Source organism: Orycteropus afer, unplaced genomic scaffold (assembly GCF_000298275.1).
Source record: "Orycteropus afer afer isolate SDZICR_OR568_19922 unplaced genomic scaffold, OryAfe1.0 scaffold00462, whole genome shotgun sequence".
Lineage (NCBI taxonomy): Eukaryota > Metazoa > Chordata > Mammalia > Tubulidentata > Orycteropodidae > Orycteropus > Orycteropus afer.
Window position 1 is genome coordinate 2,106,792 of NW_006922049.1, and position 19,820 is coordinate 2,126,611.

At 39.2% G+C, this 19,820-nt stretch overlaps 1 protein-coding gene across 1 annotated transcript; it reads left to right on the top strand.

The window, feature by feature from the left end:
- Positions 1–1,027: 1,027 nt before the first annotated feature.
- On the top strand, positions 1,028–7,166 carry LSM8 (LSM8 homolog, U6 small nuclear RNA associated). Its single transcript, XM_007954504.2, has 4 exons — positions 1,028–1,058; positions 1,849–1,889; positions 5,048–5,175; positions 7,076–7,166. Exons 1-4 carry the CDS (start codon positions 1,028–1,030, stop codon positions 7,164–7,166), a joined length of 291 nt encoding a protein of 96 aa, XP_007952695.1.
- The last annotated feature ends 12,654 nt before the right edge of the window (positions 7,167–19,820 follow it).

The window sequence follows — 19,820 nt, forward strand, 5'->3', positions numbered from 1 at the left end:
ACAGTGTATTTGTGATTAAATTAGTTCCATGAGTTACTATACAGTGTAAACAACATTGTCAAAACATGAACACACTACGCATTATTCATTTAAAAAGGTGGTGTACAGTTTATCTTCGAAAAACTCTTTAATAATGACAACTCATAATGAGGAAACTGAGGCCCAGAATAGTCGTAGTGACCTGCTCAAGGACACACAATTCAGTAGCAGAGTAAGGACTAGAGCCCAGTCTGGTGCATTTATGATAAGCCTCTCTTCTGGACCAGTCATCTCATTGGCGGCGTAGACCTGCCTTTTGTTTATTCCTTTCACCCTAGGGCAGGGAGACTTCCTACGTTGCTAGAAGCCTGAGCATCTATTTTCTAAGGGATGCTCACACACCTTCATCTGTTTGGAGTCAGTTTGCTAAAGTGAATAAAGATGCCTCCACTGGAGCTCTTGAGGGAAATGCACAATACCCGAATATGCTTCTTGTGTTCTCTAAATATTTACAACGCCACGGCTACAATATGCGCAACTTTCTCTTGGGCCATTCAGCTCTTTTTATATTTCATTTTCGGCCCGTGCTGCAGAAATCGTACCCCTATTTCTTACGAGAACACTACTTATCTTCTTAACCTGCATTCAAAACACCTTACCGTTTTCTCCGGTTTTTCTACTACTTTTTCCTTTGCCTTTCATTTCTTCTCTCTGTTTAGGAAAGTCATACTCACACCTTCTCCCTCTTATGCCACCTACAAAGAATCTACTTCCTTTTTTTTCTACCCTCTGCTCGCTTTGGTTTCCCACGCCTTCCGGGATCGTCTTCCGGAAGAACCGTGGCAACACATTGCGCATGCGCACTAATTCGCCTCCGCTTCCTGCTCTCTGGTACAATTGTCCAGTTCCTGTCACAGCAAGTACCGCGCGGCAACTCTCGCGATATTTGTTGTCGTCAGCGGACGCGAGCCGCCGGCAGTTGTTGGCGGGTGCTTTTGTCTCTTCTTGTTGCTGTTGTTCGGTGTTGCTCGGAATTCCCGGGCCAAACATGACGTCTGCTTTGGAGAACTACATCAACCGTATCCTCTGGAGGGCCGCAGCGCAATGCCCATATCTGCACCAGAGCGGCTCCCGGGTTGGAGAGGGCTGGGATCAGGATCTGTGGTCGGGTGGGACGCGGGCCACTGCGGGGCCCTGTGTGCGTGCGAGGGGCATAAGGACCCGCGACCGGCCAGTCTGGCGCCGGAGCTCGAGCGCGTCGCTTCTGCCGCGGGCCAAAGTATATTTGAATTTTGGCTTAAAATAAAATAAACCCAGTAGGATTATCCCGAATTTTTCTGCCTCTGTAGAATTACGCTATTTATCTTTAGTATTCTCCCAGGGCTCACACGTTCATGTTTGGAAATAAGATGAGCAGTTGCCATAGCGGCGACGATGGTCTTGTAAATCTATGTACTTGTTTTATTTACAGGCATCCTTATTGTTGAGATAGCAAAAGGTTCAAGATGGGCCCCAAGCATCATTCAACATAGATTGAGCTATCATCCAAGTTTTATTCTAGAAATGAAGAAACAGCTCTAAGAAAGTGGGGAATGTTTTGTTCAAAGTAAAATAGAGTACCAAATATCCCAGGTGTTGGGGTAGGATGTACTTGTCACAAGGAGTAAGAGATTGACTGTTAATTGTGTGTGTTTGTGTTATTACCTCAAAGACAGGACCGAAGACGTTATGTTGGGAATGTGGTGGCCATGTTGAATAGTTATTTCTTAATTGTCATCTTTTTCCTAGTCATTCCAACCGTTCTTTTGCCAGGTTCAAAGTTTGCAATTTGCATTCCCTGAGAAATGCTTTCCTTGACTGGGTTATCAGGAACTGTCGCCGTTATTACTTCTGATGGCAGAATGATTGTGGTAAGTATTCAGCATTTTCATTCTCTGCCTTCTGGTAAGCTGTTAGTAGTAAAATGATTTTTATGTGCACCGCCCATCTCTAATGCCTAGGTGCCACAGTGTACCTGCGTTGCAGTTTTCTCCTGATTTAAGTCTGTCGTGATCTCTTTGATAAATAGCTGCTGATCTATATTTTCTTCATTAATAAACATTGAGTGCATATTACCTACTAGGCTTCTGCTAGAGGCTGGGTTAGATAGATTATTCCCATCAGGAAGCTTCTAGTATAGTCTGCAAAAGTCTGTCTGTATCTTACCTTTGTCTTCCTTTTCCATTTTTCATTTCCTTCCCATTCAGCTCTTGGACAGCTGCCAATCAAAGCATGAATTTTTCGAAATTTTGTACATACTTAGAAACTTTTTCTGTGACTTAGATACTACATACAAACGTTTAAGGCTTTTGTTTTTATGTGGCTTGTGTATATTCCTAGGTTATATGAGCTGTTTTCTGTAGGACAGTATATGTTGATTAACTAATTTATTTTTGTCTTATTCTTTTGGCACAGTGTCGTTGCTAGGTGCTGTGGAGTTGTTTTTTGATTCACAGTGACCCTGTGTGACAGAGTAGAATTGCCCCTTAGGGTTTAATCTTTACGGAATCTTTATGGAAGCAGATCACCAGGTGGGTTAGAACTGCCAGCCTTTCTGTTCGCAGCCAAGTGCTTAACCCATTGGTCAACAGGGCTCCTTTGCACCACAGTAGCCTCTTTTACTACTAGAAAAATCTTAGATTGTCTCCTTGAGTCAATCCTTGAAAACATTTCTTAGTTGTGAATTTAACTCATATAACAAGATAAAACTTGTATGGTTGATATTTGTTTTGGAATTTGATACAAGGAATTTATCCTTTGATTTTTGGCTACTTAATTATTTTATCTTCATTTATCATTCATACTGTTTGCTTTCAAAGGTGGTGCAGTAGTTATGTGCTTAGGCCACTAACTGAAATGTTGGTGGTTCAAACCCACCAGTTGCTCCATGGGAGGGAGTTGTGCCATTCGGCTTCTGTAGAGATTACAGCCCTGGAAACCCTGTAGGGCAGTTCTACTCTGCCCTCTAGGGTCTCTCTGAGTCAGAATCTACTCCATGGCCATGGATTTGGTTTGGTTAAACCTTTCTCTATTTTCTAATCTTCTCCAATTTAAGTCATATAATTTAATCCCTTATTTTCCCATGCTGTGGTTTTGTTTTTGTTTATTTCTGTGTTTAATCCTCATGATTTTTTCTCAGTGGGCCATTAAATGACTACCACTAGTCAAAGTGCTAGACTTTGCCACTTATTAATGGTGTATTATGTACCAGGCACTTTACATGTGTTAGATTATTTAATCTTCAGTACAACACTATGAAGAATTATTATTCCTTTACGCTAGATTAGGAACCAAGCTAAGAAAAGGTAAATCACTTTTCAAGAGTCACATAGATAATAAGTGCAGAACCAAACTGGGATTTAAATTGGATCTGCCTCCAAAGCTGAGACCTGTTGCCATGTTTTTTCTTTATCAAGGGAGTAATCCTGTTTTTTTTTAGACACCTTAACATTGTATTTCATCAAATAAAGGCTGTTTGAAGTATTTTAATCTCATGGCTCTTCAGGAAACCCAATTGTTACTGCAAAAATGACAAGGAGGCCACATGTTCCTACCTCCTTTAATCCCACGAGAGGAAGACAGGATTACCAGCAGTAACCCAAGGCCTATTACTGCAAGGCCAGACATGCTGCCTCCCTCCAGCCTTTTCTCCAACCGTTCTTCCCAAAGCACCCACCACCTCTCTCCTGGGTTCGATAATTCACTGCAGTGGCCACACAGAACTCACAGATTATGGGGTTTATTAGGGAAGCACCAGGCTACAACAAATTCAGGAAGAACGCTCAGTCTCTCTCCCAGCCCACCGTCCCTCAGCCAACAGTCTCTCACAGTCTCTTTCCCAGCAGTGCTGGTCCCTCGGTGTCTCACTCAGCAATGCGTGTCTCTCGCGTCTCTTTCCCAGCAGCACGTGTCTCTTTCAGGGGTGCGTGTCTCTTTCAGCAGCACGTCTTCCTCAACCAGCAGTCAGAGAGAGTTCTGCCTCCAGGACGCCTCCTTTGAGCCCGGAAGGGTGGTCAAACTAGCCAATCACAGCATCAGAACTCTAAGCACGTGAGAGAGAGTGGGCACCTCCCAGAACATTGTATTGTGCCACTCCCAACAGAAATAACCCAGGTGGACACCTTCAGCAATCAGGGGCTGCTCAGTTGCTCATACAAAATCCCACCTTGGAGTTTACAAAGACTTATGGGTAGAAAGGCCACACTAAGTAATTTACTACACCGCAGTTACTAACAAATAACTTGCAGTTAATTTTTCGTTTTGTGAAAACGTCAAATTTAACTGATCTTATTTTTGATAACAAAGTAGACAAAATATTTTTATAGAAGGAAATTTATTTTTATAGAAGGAAACTTAGGAAGAGCATCCTGAGTACTACCATTCAGTTGTTCTATATTTAGCATGTGGTTTACTTGATGGAATTAGAAACTCTGGTGGTATAGTGGTTGACATATTCAGCTGCTAACCAAAAGGTCAGCAACTCAGACTGCTGCCGTGAAGATTTACAACCTTGGAAACCCTGTGGAGTGAGTAGTTCTACTGTTTCCTGTAGGGTTGCCATGAGTCAGAATCAACTCAGTGGTAGTGACGGACTAGTTAGTGTATAATCAAGAAGTTATGTATGGATGTTTGTGACATTTGTGATAACTCCTGTTTGTCAACGTTAAATAGTCCATATTTTGTTTCCCTTCCACATTCCACATGTTGGTTATAAAGAAGATGTTGTATTTTATAGTGGATATGTGCCTAAGGCATTTGACTGCTAACCAGAGGCTGGCAACCCACCAGCTGCTTTTCGGAGGGAATGTTGGGCAATCTACTTCCATAGTAATACTGCCTTGGAAACCCAAGGAGGGGACACTATGAGTAGGATCCAACTCAATGGCAGTGCATTGCTTTGTGTTATATATATTTAAAATTGATACTTCTCTTGAGTTGCCTGACAACTAAAATGATTATATGGTTGAATTTTATACTTTGGAATAAACTACCACAATATTTCTTTTTCTCTTGGATGTTTTCTTCACAGGGAACTCTGAAAGGTTTTGACCAGACCATTAATTTGATTCTGGATGAAAGTCATGAACGAGTATTCAGCTCTTCACAGGGAGTAGAACAAGTGGTATTGGGATTATATATCGTAAGAGGTGACAATGTGTAAGTAAAATGTACCCTTTTAAGGCAGGTTCAAGTTACCAGTATACTGACTTGATATATATAGAAATTTTTCTGAAAATAACATAGTTTCTCATCCATACATAGTTAATAGAATCATGTATTTGTACAATTTGTATTGTAACTGTGGTTTTTCTTATATTTTATTTGCTTAAAGGCCAATTTTATATATTTTGTATTGATGTTCTTCAAGAGGCAACCACAGTCATCTCTTTATAAATGAAACTTTTATCTGCTGATACTCGTTTATTTCTAATATTTAAAGTGCCCTGGAGAGAGTCTAGAATGGCCCTGCCATACTAAATACTTCATTAGAGAGACTATTTATAATGTTCTTCTAAAATACCCCTAATTTCAGAGGAACATAAATATACTGCTAGAATCTAAGGATAAAGTTTGAAAAATATCTTTAAAGTCTTGTTTGAATAATATTAATTATTCATGCTCTACAGCATAAATAAGTATATACCCTTTACTTGTATTTTATTTTTAAAAAATATTGTTAAGTGCTATGTTTATCCTGAGGAGCTCTGGTGGCGTAGTGCCTAACCAGAAGGCTGGTGGTTCAAACCCACCAGCCAGTCCTTAGAAGGAAGATTGGGCAATGTACTTCTGTAGTGATAGCACCTCAGAAACCCAAGGAGGGGTCGCTATGAGTCAGATCTGAGTTGACAGCAATGAGTTTGGTTTTTGGTTTGGTATGGTCATCCTGTGGCTACAATTAACTTGTGGCACACTGATACTTATGTCAGTTTGAGAAGGTATATTTTAGTGGTAGCAAAATATATGCAGAAACAAAACATGTAACCTTATAGAGCAGTGCCATTTGATGGAGCTTTCAGCGTGGTGGAAATGGTCATTATCTGCATCATCCAATACATAGCTACTAGCTCTGTGTCACTATTAAGTACTTGAAAAGTGGCTGGTTTGACTGAGGAACTGAAATTTTAACTTTATTTATAACTAATTTTAATAATCCAATGGGCTGGTTACTGTATGAGGCAGTGCTGGGAGAGAGGCTAGATGAATGTTGGATACATTTTCTAACGAGTATTATGTACAATCAAAATATGGCTGAATAACAGCAAAAGATCCATTAGCAATCTCATTATTTGGGGGAACAAGTAGGATGTAGAAAATGAAGGAATGCTTTCGTCATTTAAGTTACCTTAAAATCACCTGCAGATGTAGAATGAAAAAAATGGCTTGGTCCTAAAATCAGAGGCTTATAAACTATTCTGTAGAGATGCCTTTTAGGTGAGGTTGTGAGGCAGACTATAAGAAATGAAAAGGAGGCAAAGCTGAGTACCATGTGGCCCATTCCCCTGGCCTTCTGGAGCCAGCTGGTAGTGACTCCTAAGAGCTGACTGATACATTTTCTGCGATTTTGCAATCTGATTGATACCTTGTTGGTAGGTTGAAATTGACCATGAATTATATGCTGTTGATGACTTTAGTTCATTGAAGTTACTCACAGAGTACAGCCTATTTGCTTACTCTTTTAGTAGTAACTTTGTGTTTCTTTTCTTTTTTCAGTATAGGCCCAGACTTGAATTGTAATCATAGGTTTGGAAGTTGTGAGTTTTTGTATGTATCTATTCCATATGTGTCTGTCTTCTTTAAAGACTCATGACCCAATTATTATTTGCAAGCTGTCTTTTGATATTGGATTCTGTAATGTTACCTTCAAATTCAGTTTTGTGTTTAAATGTGCAATTTTTTGTCTCAGGAAAATACTTGTTTTCTGTCTTCAGTAGTTCTCTCAGTTTAACTGGATGTTTTGTAAGAATGGCACTACTTATTCCCATTTGATTAGTGAATTTATTAAGAAATGAGATTGTTTTAACTCTTGGATTTTTTTTTCCTTCATAAATGTTTACAGTGCAGTCATTGGAGAAATTGATGAAGAGACAGATTCTGCACTTGATTTGGGGAATATTCGAGCAGAACCTCTAAACTCGGTGGCACACTGAGGAAGAACTGCGTACACTGGACATCTGTCTGTAAATCTTTGTACAGAAACTGATTATTCTGAGGAAGATGTGCAGAAATTTTTTGAATGTGTAATTGTGGATTTTGACTCATTGATTCATTGTAATATGATATGTAAATTAAAATATTTCTACATTTTATTGAAAAATTTTTTTTTCCTTTAGCCTAAAGCATAACTTTTTAGTTTGATTAGGGTCCTTCTATTAAGTAGTGTGAGAATCAGATGATCGTTTGGGAAGTTTTATAAGAAATTAGTCGTGCTGTTGGAAGGTGTCGTCTGGTTGGCTCTGACTTGTAGTGACTCAGTGTACAACAGAAGGAAGTACTGCCTGGTCCTGTGCCATCCTCAGAGTTGGTGCCATCTTTGAACCCATGGGTGCTGCCACTGTGTCGGTCCGTGTCATTGAGGGGCTTCCCTTTTTTTGCTGACCCTTCATTTTATCCAGCATGATATCCTTCAGGGACTGGTCCCTTCTGATCACATGATCAAAATAAGTGAGACAAAGTTTGGTCATTCTCACTCTAGTGAGCATTCCAGCTGTACTTCTAGGACAGACTTGTTCGTTCTTCTGGCAGTCCATGGTATTTTCAGTATTCTTCTGCAACACCATAGTTAAAGGCATCAACTATTCTTCAGTCTTCCTGGTTCATTGTCCAGCTTTCACATGTGTATGAGGCATTTGAAAATACCCTGGCTCGGGTTAGGCACATTAGTCTTTAGCGTCATCTTTGCTTCTTACTTAACACTTTAAAGAGGTCCTTTGCAGCACATTTGCCCAGTGCAATACAATGTCTAATTCCTTGACTGCTGCTTCCATGGGTGTTGATTATAGATTGAAGTAACAAGAAATCTTTGACAACTTCAGTCTTTCTCTATTTATTCAGTCTTTTCTGTGTTTGAGATGTTGCTTCTTGGTCCAGTTGTGAGGATTTTTCAGATGTAATATTTATGGAAAACTCACTGAAAAGAGAAAAGTGTGTTACATAAATCAAACATAAGTAAGATTAGTAATGCTATACTTTTCCCTGATTTTTAAGAAAGCCACAGGAAGGTAGATTGTTTTTCTGCAGTGACCTGGATCACCAGCATTTATTACATGGCTCAGTTGGTGCTTTGCTTTTTAGAGTTGCCCCCTTCCACTTAGAGGTATGAGTAAAAATATGTTTAGCTGAAAAAATAAAAAAAATACTAGTGAAGTTGTGATAGATTGGGGCCAAAATGAGGACTGGAATGTTAACAATGACTAGGCAAAGTAGGATTGATGGAAAGACATTGGTAAAAATCTTTGGGTGCCCAATTAGAGAGGAAACATTAGGAGTGTACAGTCTCATCTACTTCGGTCATAGTGTCAGAAGGGACCATTCCTTGGAGAAGGATATGCTTGGTAAAGTGGAGGGTCTAGCAAAAAGGGGAAGGCCCTCAGCAACATGGATTGACATAGTGGCGGCAACGATGGGCTCAGGTATAGCAAGGATTGTGAGGCTGGCACTGGACTGGACCAGGCAGTGTTCTGTTGTACCTAGGGTCGCCATTAGTCAGAGGCAACTCGACAGCACCTTACAACAACAGCATAGGGTCAGCAAGAGAAGAGGAATATCCTCGAAGTGGATTGACACAGTGGCTGCAATTGGCTAAACAGCAACAGTATGAGGATGGTGCAGGACTGAGCAGTGTTTAGTTGTGTTGTACATAGGGTCACAATGAGTTAGAGCCAACTTGACAGTGCCTAACTATTATCTGAAAAAAATTACAAGCACTATTCTAGTTTTTAATTTTTAAGAATTGGGGAATTTCTAGAATTAAAGGGGGAGTTTTGTTGATAAATGAATAAATAAACTGAAGTTTAATTGAGGCAGCACTTGTTATTATTGTCACTAACATTCTGTGACTCCCTTGTTCCATAAACAGCATTTCAAAAGATGTAAAGTTGGTTTTGCATGAGTTTCAGGCATAGTCATTGTTGATTATACAACTGCATCAATTAAGTAGACAATTTTTTGTATAAAAATAGGCTGTCTTCTACTCTTTTATGTGGTTAATTGATAACACTTTTTAAAACTGGAAGCAGTGTTATAAATAGAGGTAAGATATCCAGGTAAGTCTACAAAAATTCTCATAAATTCATAGATAGGCAAAAGTATATGTATATAATACATTTTATTGAAATATAATTTACAGTAAAATATACAAAACTAAAATTTTTTTTTTTTTTGCAGTGTTCCCTCCCCTCCCCTCCCCCTCCTGGCAACCAACAAAGTTTCCCTCCATATATAAATCTTTCCTTGACCCTCTACAACAACTAGCTAATACTATATTTGTCTTTCTGTGATTGACTTATTTCACTCAGCATAATGTCCTTCAAGTTTATCCATATTATGCGGTGTTTTGCAGACTATGTTATTCTTTGGTGCTGCATAGCATTCCACTATGTGTATGTACCATAGTTTGGTCATCCACTCTTCCACTGGTCAGCGCATAGGTTGTTTCCATCTTTTTGTTATTGTAAATAGTGCTACCATGAACGTGAGTGTGCATGTATCTGTTCTTGTCCTGGCTCTCACCTCTCTAGGATATATACCTGGTAATGGGATTGCTGGGTCAAATGGTATCTCCAATTCCAGCTTTCTAAAGAATTGCCATATTGCTTTCCACAATGGTTGTATTACTTCACAGTCCCACCAGCAGTATATGAGAGTCCCAATCTCTCCACATCCCTGCCAGCATTTGTTGTTTTCTTTCTTGTTTAACCTTGCCATCAGTGCTTGGGTGAGACGGTATCTCGTTGTTTTGATTTGCATCTCTCTGATGGCCAGTGATTGAGCATTTCTTCATGTATTAGCTGGCCAGCTGAATATCCTCCTTGTAGTGTCTATTCATGTCTTCTGCCCATTTTTGAATTGGATTGTTAATTCCTTTGGTGTTGAGGTGTTGGAGTTTTCTGTAAATCTTAGAGATAAGTCCCTTGCCAGATATGTAATTATTGGCAAATACGGGTTTGTTGCTGTCATTTTTGTTATGTGCTTTTTCATGGTGTCGATTTCTTTGTTCTATATAATTTTCTATTTTAAGCTCCTTTTGTTTATAAATCGTGTTATCACTTCCTTTGTTGCTATTGTTTTAGTATTTCCTAAATATTTGTGCTCATCTTTTTTACTTTGATGTGGAGGTTTATCATTTTTCTTTGAGGTTACCCTGTGATTTCTAGTTTTCTTCCCAAGTTTAGAACAGTACATTCTATCTTGTAGTTGTCTTGACTTCTCTACCATCTAGAAGTTCTGTAACGACACAGTTTTTTTTTCCCTCTTTTTGGTTTGTAATTGTCCTCATCTGTCAATTGATGTCTCTGGTTCCCTGTTTACAATCTTGTAGGCTTATTTACTTTGGATGCCTCCATAGCTGGGTTATATCATCATGTGTGTTAATCAGTTGTTATGGGCTGTTATGGGCTGTTGTTGCTTCTCTGTCCAAAGGACTCCTTTTAGCATCTGTTCTATGTATTTTTGTAATGAGAAAATATATCCTTGTTAGTCAAACAAAATTTATTTATTTTAATAAAAGTACATAAAAGAGGAGTTGGCACACTTTTTGGGTGAAGCAACATAGTGACTATGTTAGGCTTTGAAGGCTATGTAGCCTCTGTCACGACCACTCAGCTGTACAGTTGTATCACATAATCTGCCACAAACCAAACCTAACCCTTGGCCATCAAGTCCACCCAAGTTATGGTAGCTTCATGTACTTCAGAGTAGGACTTGCTCCACAGGGTTTTCTTGGCTATAATTGTATGGAAGATTGCCAGGCCTTTCCTCTGTGGCTTCTCTGGGTTGACTTGAACCACCAGCCTTCAGTTAGTAGCTTAGAGCAAACTTTGCGCCACCCAGGACCTTAACAACTGTAACAGTGCTGTCAAGGCATTTCTGACTCATGGGAACTCTGTAAAACAGTAGGACTGCCTTGTAGGGTTTCCAAGGCTGTAATCTATGGAAGCAGGCTGCCAAATCTTTCTGCCAAGGAATGGCTGAGGGGTTTGAAATACGTTTCAGTTAGCTGCTGAGCACTTAGCCACTGTATCACCAGGACTCCTCTAAACAACCACACAACCAAAAAAAAACCTGTGAAGTCAATTCCAACTCAGCGACCCTTTACCCAGCATGATATCCTCCCTTCTGAGGACAACCAAATGAGGCAATAAAGTCTGGCTCAGAGGGAGGTTTCATTAACGGTTTTTGATATTTCAAACTATACGTGATAGTTCATTGTTTGGTTCACAAGTAAAACATGTTCCAAAGGAAGATATCTTTACGTCTTCCCAGAAACAAAGTCTGTAAGGAAAGAAATTTGAGCATTTTCTTTTGCCACAAAGTGCCATCAGCCCACAGTAACTTGGTTAAGGTCCAGATCTGACTTAGGGTAGATTAGAAGGAGATTAGCCATGAGTTTTGTAGCCTCAAGTTTTATAATCCATTTAGTGATTAAAAAAATAGAGATGGTGGGTAAAACAGGGATGGTGAACCAAAAGTTCTATTTTAAATTGTATTTTATTATAAATTAATCCCTTGAATTAAATAACAAATATAGATCATTCATTTGCTAAGTTAAATGCATTCTTACAGTACAAATTGAGTGTGACTCAGATCTTGACCAACTTGACGTAAGGCAAATTACAGATAAACCTGTAAACAGCCCATAGTCTTCCCTCACAGAAGTGTTCTAATATGATGCATCTTACTGATGTCTTCTAAATCCTCATAAAGATGTATTTTCCTAGTTCATGTAAGAAAAAGCATTCTCAAAATGTGGATATCTCAGAAGTCCTTATTTTAATGTGGTTTATGGGATAAGTGATTTGTGGTATACTAACTGGTAGTGTAGTGCTTAAGACACTTGACTGCTAACCAGAGGCTGGTGGTTCAAACCCACCAGCCACTCCTCAGAAGGAAGATGGGGCAATCTACTTCTGTAGTGATACTGTCTTGGAAACCCAAGGAGGGGTTGCTATGAGTCGGGTCCGACTCGACGGTACATAACAACAATGACAACAGATGTTATAAGAAGCTCTTGACAACAGATGGTATAAGAAGCTCTGGCGGTGTGCCTAGGGCATTTGCTAACCAAAAGGTTGGCGGGCCAAACCCACCAGCTACTCCATTGAAGGAAGACAGGGCAGTCTATTTCTGTAAAGATTTACCACCTTGGAAACCCAAAGGGTGTTGCTATGAGTTGGAATCGACTCAATGGTTTGAGTTTGGTTTTGGTATTTTTGATGATATATGTCATTTTTTCCCCTGGAGCACACATGGTAGGCTTGTTATGTTCACCATCAGTGTCAGGTTCCTTTTCGTCTGAGCACTGTAAAAGGAACCATAATTATGAGTGGTGATGTGTTGAATATACAATGTGAAGTTTTTTATGTTCTTTAATGGGATTTTTATTCTACAATCGGTTCCTTATTTATAAAGAGGTTCAAATAAATTTTAACCTGCAATTATGTGCTTTATAACACAGACACTATTTAAACCTAGCTAATGAATCAAAGAAATGTTCCTTGGCAAGATATTTTCATTACAGTTTTTGAAAAGGGAAATTCATTACAAAAAAAAGACTTTAAATTTTTCTTTTTAATGGAAAATATATTATTTTAAATATTTTTAAATAATTACTTTTAGATTCAACTACTTTGATAAATGACCTCACATGCTGGCAATTTCGACTTAAATATTACAAATCTTAATCCCAGAATAACAAGAGATTAAGATAAGCTTTTCTTAAAACACAGTCATTCTGTACTTTTAAACTAATATATGTGATAAAAGTAATTTCTAAGTGGTATTTGATGCAAATACAGAATAACCATGTCAAAGAGCAAAGCAAATGTCCTATTTTAATAAATAATTACTAAATATTAATATTTAACCATGTCAAGGAATATTTTTTCTCAGATCTGTAACTGAAAAGATGATGATGTGAATGAGAAAGTAGACATTTCCTTCATCATAGCATGTGAATTTGCTTGTCTAGTACTCATAAGGAGCTCTGGTAGCATAGTGGCTAAGACACTTGCCTGCTAACCAGACGGCTGGTGGTTCAAACCCACCAGCCACTCCTCGGAAGGAAGGTTGGGCATTCCTACTTCCGTAATGATACTGCCTCGGAAACCCAAGGAGGGGTCGCTGTGAGTCGGGGCCGACTCAATGGCTCATAACAACAACAACAGTACTCATAAAACGTTGCTTGCCTGGCAATATACTGTATTCTATCCCTTTGCCTTCAAAATTAGCACTTACTAAATGCCTAGCAGGTGCCAGGTATGACGCTAAGTGCTTGTAACAAAATTAAGGTATTAATGTCTGTTTTATATATGGGAATATTGAGGCTCAGCAATATTGAATAGGCTTGGTTTTATAAAAGGTCACACTGGTAAGCAGTTGGGCTCTAATTTGATGAGATCACTCACCAAGTATTTATTTAAAAGCAAATACTGTCTTGAATAATGCAGGGGTTAGGGACACTAACTCATTGTGCAGTCAAAAATCTGCATATAACTTTTGACTGCCCAAAATCTTAACTCTAATGGCCTACTGTTAACTGGAAGCTTTGCCCATAACATGAACAGTCGATTCTTGGCATATGGTTATTCGATTTTCACATGAAGACTCTCACAGACATGCACAACAGATAAGCTTATTAACTACATGGCAGGATGATTATGTACTGATCATTAAGTGGAAGTGGATCATCAAAAGGTCCTTATCCTCGTTATCTTCACGTTAAGTAGGCTGAGGAGGAGCAGGAAGAGGAGGAGTTGGTTGTGCTGTCTCAGGGGTGGCAGAGGTGGCAGAGGTGGAAAGGAAGGCAGGAGAGGCAGGCACACTTGGTGTAACTTTAGGGAAATACATTGTAATTTCTGTCTGACCTGCTTTTTCATTTCTCTAAAAATGTTTCCATACCATACCAATCCTTCACCATTTGCTTTAGTTTCAGTGCCCATATTATAGAAGGATCCATGTTCTAAAAGAACTCAAAAGCAGTCTTGAATATTCAGAACACTTCTGTCAGCTTGCCTAATGACAATCTGTTTTCTGGCACTGCTGCTTCTACGTCTTCCTCATCGTCTGGCACTGATTCGGAAACACTCATCTTCATCAAGGCGCCTTCTGTTAATCCTTCCAGTGTGGTGTCTATTACTCTTGAATTTCTCTGAGATCCATATCTTGGGGAAAAAAAAAAAACTGAACAAGTGGACCTACACAGTTCAAACCCCATTGTGCAAGGGTCAGTATTTCAACTGGGCTTTTGAAGATGTTTGAGAGCTGGGATTTTGAGATTACATTTTGTGTTTATGGTCAGTACTGAATAAAGAGTATGAAGATCTGCCCTTAATAGGGTTTCTGTGGCTGTGGCCTTTCAAAAACAGATCATCAGGTCTTTTTTGCAAAGTGCCTCCTGTGTGGGTTCAAACCACCAACCTTTCAGCTAGTAACCCAATGCTTAACCATTTGTGCTGCCCAGGGACTCCTTGTATGCTCTAAAGAAATTCTCAAGGACTTTCGGTAAGATGGAGGAATAAGCAGACAACCGACACAGACCCTCTTCAACAAAGACAAGAGAAACCAATTGACCAAGATACAGAAGATAATCCTGGAGTCCTGAGCTTTGAAAGGAACTATACAGAAGTGGACTAGGCACCAACTAGTGGAAAAATCTGAACGAAAACAGTGAGTACAGAGAGGGTTGGAGCTGCAGATTGTCAGCTACTCTGATGGAACTAACAGCCTGAATATTTGTTGGGACCCGAGAATTGACCTAAAGATCAGCCCTGATCACCAAGGGCTGCAGGGACAACTGCACTGCTGGTCTATGACTAGGAAGGGAAACAGCAAGGAGACAACCTGAACTGTGGACTTTCCACTTTCCAGAGGGTGCAGCTATTTTGATTGTTTACATGTGGCAGTCATTTTGGATATTTAAAGTGACCAAGGGGGCAAACATTTTGAATGCTTTTAAGTGGTGGCCATCTTGGATATTTAAAGTGACTGAGGGTGCAGCCATTTTAAATGTGTACAAGCGGTGGCCATTTTGGATATTTAAATTGACCAAAGGTGCAGCCATTTTGAATCTTTACAAGTGGCAGCCAATTTGGATTTTAAAGTGATAGCATTCTCATTCGGATTCCAGGGACCTAAGAATAGGCTCTGTTTGCCAAGGATGACAGGGACATACGAGAGGCTGACAACAGGAAAGGAGACGGGGCGAGTGTATAAGTGCTGTCAACTAGCGAATAGAGGAGCACAGCACAGTACCCTGCTTATATAGATAACATACAAAGAAAACAAAAATTGTGGGCAAGTCACTCTAATGTACAATCACCAGTTAAATAGAAACAAAAACATCATAATGCCTCAGAAACAACAGAGCATCATAGTCTACACAAAGAAGCAAGATAAAGCAGGACAAACAAGTGACCAAGATACAGACCCAAAACACATCCCTAAGGAAGATGCAGCATTGGAACCCCCTGATAAGGAACTCAAAATAATTATATTTAGGTATCTTCCACGAATTGAGAGGCATATCAAGGAAAACACTGATAAAATTGAGGAAAACACAGAGAAAACCCTACAACAATTTTGAAAGACAATACAAGAACAAAATGACAAAATAAATGAAAAATTTGAAATGATACAGAATCTACACACAGAAATCCAGAAGATTAATACTAAATTTTCAGAAATAGATTAGACATTGAACTGGCAAAGGAGTAAAATTGAATTAGTGGAACACAGAATTAGTGAGATTGAAGGCAAATACCTGAATTTCTTTGGAAATGGATCAATGAGAAAAAATATCAAAACAAAATGAAGAAAGCCTAAGGTTCATGTGGGTTACCATCAAAAGGAATAACCTACGTGTAACCGGAATTCCAGAAAAGGAAGAGACAAATAAAACCACAGAGAAAATTGTCAAAGATTTTTGAAAGAGAATTTTCCTGGTGTGATGAAATATGAGAATATATCCATTCAGGAAGTCCAATGAACCCCAAACAGTATAGACCCCAAAAGAAAATCACCAAGACATATCATCACTCACCAAAACCAAAGACAAAGAAAGAATCATGAAATCAGCACGGGAAAAACAAAAAGTTACCTACAAGGGGCAACCAGTAAGACTAAGCTTGGATTTCTTGGTAGAAACCATGTGGGTGAGAAGACAATGGAATGGTATATATAAAACCCTGAAAGAGAAAAAATTCCAACCAAGAATTATGTATCCAGCAAAATTGTCCCTCAAATATGATGGTGAAATTAGGACATTTTCAGATAAGCAGAAATTAAGGTAATTTGTTAAAGCCAGGCCAATCTTACAAGAGGTGCTAAAGAGATCCCTTTGGACAGAGAAGCAACAACAGCCAACAACAACTGACCATTAACACACACGATGACATAACCCAGAAACTAACCCAGCTATGGAAGTATCCAAAGTAAATAACCCTACAAGATTGTAAACAGGGACCCAAAGACATTAATTGATAAATGAGGACAACTGCAAAGCAAAAAGAGGGTCAAAACTAGTTACAGAACTTCTAGATGGTAGGAAAGTCAAGACAACTACAACATAGCACGGACTGTTCTAAACTTGGGAGAAAACTAGAAATCACAGGGTAACCTCAGAGAAAAATGATAAACCTCCACATCAAAATAAAAAAGAGGACCAGCACAAATATATAACAAATACTAAAACAATAGCAACAAAGGAAGTGATAACACGATTCATAAACAAAATGAGCTCAGCATAGAAAATTATATGGAGCAAAGAAATCAACACTACAAAAAAGCACATAACAAAAATGACAGCAACAAATTCATCCTTGGTGATAATTACATATCTGGCAAGGGACTTATCTATAAGATTTATAGAAAACTGCAACACCTCAGCAGCAAAGAAATTAACAATCCAATTCAAAAATGGGTGAAGACATAATGTGAAGAGATTGAGACTATTATACACTGCTGGTGGGACTGTGAAGTGATACACCATGTGGAAAGCAATATGGCAATTCCTCAGAAAGCTGCAATTGGAGATACCATTTGACCCAGCAATCCCATTACTAGGTATATATCCTAGAGAGGTGAGAGCCAGGACAGGAACAGATATATGCATACTCGTGTTCATTGCAGCACTATTTACAATGCCCATCAGTGGAAGAGTGGATGACCAAACTATGGTACATACACACAATGGAATGCTATGTGGCACTAAAGAATAATGTAGAGTCTGCAAAGCACCACATAATATGGATGAACTTGGAGGTCATTATGCTGAGTGACATAAGTCAATCACAGAAGGACAAATACAGTATTAGTTCGTTGTGGAGGGTCAAGAAAAGTTTATATACGGAGGGAAACTTGCTTTGTTGGTTGCTAGGGGTGGAAGGGGAGGGGAGGAAACACTGCAAAAAAAAATGCATTGACCCATGTTACTTTAGTTTTGTGTCTTTCACCGTACATAAATTATATTTCAGTAAAATGCATAAAAAACAAGTTCTCAAAAATTAATTGTAATTACCTAAAGTGCTCTAGGAGCTCTGGTAGTGTAGTGCCTAAGGCACTTGACTGCTAACCAGAAGGCTGGCGGTTCAAATCCACCAGGCACTCCTCGGAAGGAAGATGGGGCAATATACTTCCACAGTGATACTACCTTGGAAACGCAAGGAGGAGTTGCTATGAGTCGGGTCCAACTCGACGGCACAAAACAACAACAACAACAAAGTGCTCTAAAGAAATAGCTATTCTAGGACCCTACTCATTGTGGTTTGTTCAGTAGGTGTCAAACCAAACCAAACTCACTGCCATCGAGTCCATTCTGGCTCTTAACGACCTCCATTGGGTTTCCAAGGTGGTAAATCTTAATGAAAGTAGATTACCCCATCTTCCTTCTGCAGAGCAGCTGATGGGTTTGAACCACCAATCTTCTGGTTAGCAGGCAGATGCCTTAGGCATGGCGCCAAGGGAATACACAGTATCTTGAAATTCCTGGCTGACAATTGGTTTGCACTCATCAACTGAAGGTTTGACCCCAGCCTGCCTGAAGTCTGTTTTTGTAAAGATTATAGTCAAGAGAACCCTATGGAGCAGTTCTACTCTGTAACACATATTAGGTCACCAAAAGTTGACTGGATGGCAATACTTTTTTTTTTTTTAATCTTTAAAACAGAGATAATAGCGCCTATCTTCCTGGGTTGTAGGAGCTCTGGTGGTGTAATGCCTAAGGCATTTGACTGCTAACCAGAAGGCTGGTGGTTCAAACCCACCAGCCACTCCTTGGAAGGAAGGTTGGGCAATCTACTTCCGTAGTGATACTGCCTCAGAAACCCAAGGAGGGGTCACTATGAGTCGGGTCTGACTTGATAGCACATAACAACAACTCCTTAGAAGGAAGACTAGTCAATCTACTTCCGTAGAGATACGGCCTCGGAAATCCAAGGAGGGATCACTATGAGTTAGGATCGACTTAATGGCAGCAAGTTTTGTTTTTTTTTTTCCCCTGGGTTGTGGCAAATGAAGTTAGACAATGCATTTAAAACACTTGGATGAATTCTAAGACATAGCAGTAGAGATAAGATTCTAAGTACTCAAAGGCTGATGTGGAAAAGTTATATAGGTGAACCCTATCACTTTAGATTTTCATTTTCCCATTGGCTACCATAACTATAAAATACTGGAATACATAGATTATGAGGCATTTAGAATAAGTGGAAGGTATAGATAATAATTTAGATCTATCCTTAACAAATATACCATACGAATAAATTTATTTCTATGTCAGCCCTAATGTGCTCTTGACTCAAGGAGTTTGAAAACTCAAATCTTTCATGGATAACCAGGGGCCTCTCCATTTTGAACTTGTTCTGTATTATTATTAATACTTCATTGTATACATTTATTTTTATTTCTTTTAAATTTCATTTTACTAACTTGGAGCTGCCACTCCTCAGAAGGAAGGTTGGGCAATCTACTTCTGTACTGATACCACCTCGAAAACCCAAGGAAGGGTTGCTATGAGTAGGATATGACTCAACGGCACATAACAACAACAACAACAACAACAACAACATGGAGCTGGTTTTTCTAACTGCAACTGTTATTCTCAGTTTTTAAAGTCATGGGCAAATTTGGTAAAATTGCTTTCTGTACGTCAGACAGAAGTGTTGACGAGGCAGGACCATCTCCATCCAGGGTCAATCTGATCAAGTATACAGCACAGTGTCCTCACTCATCTAACTACAAATTCATGTATTTGCTTGACATCCAGGCCTTATTCTTCACCTTGTTTACAGAGGATTATTCATGTGAAACTTGGTCAAATGCTTTGATTGCTTTGATGTGATCTTTAATCTTTTCTCTAGCAGGAAATTATGGTTTGGGCATGGTTGGTATTTTTGAGTTGATGCTGCCTCCTAGTGATCACTGCTTCCTTTTCTAAGTGTCCACAAACAAAAAAAAAAAAGGATTTTGATTTTATCAGGGACATTTGTGAAGCCATTAGTACATGCCAGACTATTGCATATACCAGGGAATAATATTAACAAGTTCCTGTCCCCCTGAAGCTTGTATCCATCTATCTGGCACCTTCCCCA

Bases quoted from the DNA above. Each gene is read 5' to 3' on its own strand.
- LSM8 (XM_007954504.2), top strand. From the start codon at position 1,028: ATGACGTCTGCTTTGGAGAACTACATCAACC. The intron at 1,059-1,848 runs GTATCCTCTGGA...CTGGGTTATCAG, and splicing joins TTTGGAGAACTACATCAACC to GAACTGTCGCCGTTATTACT. The intron at 1,890-5,047 runs GTAAGTATTCAG...TTTTCTTCACAG, and splicing joins CTGATGGCAGAATGATTGTG to GGAACTCTGAAAGGTTTTGA.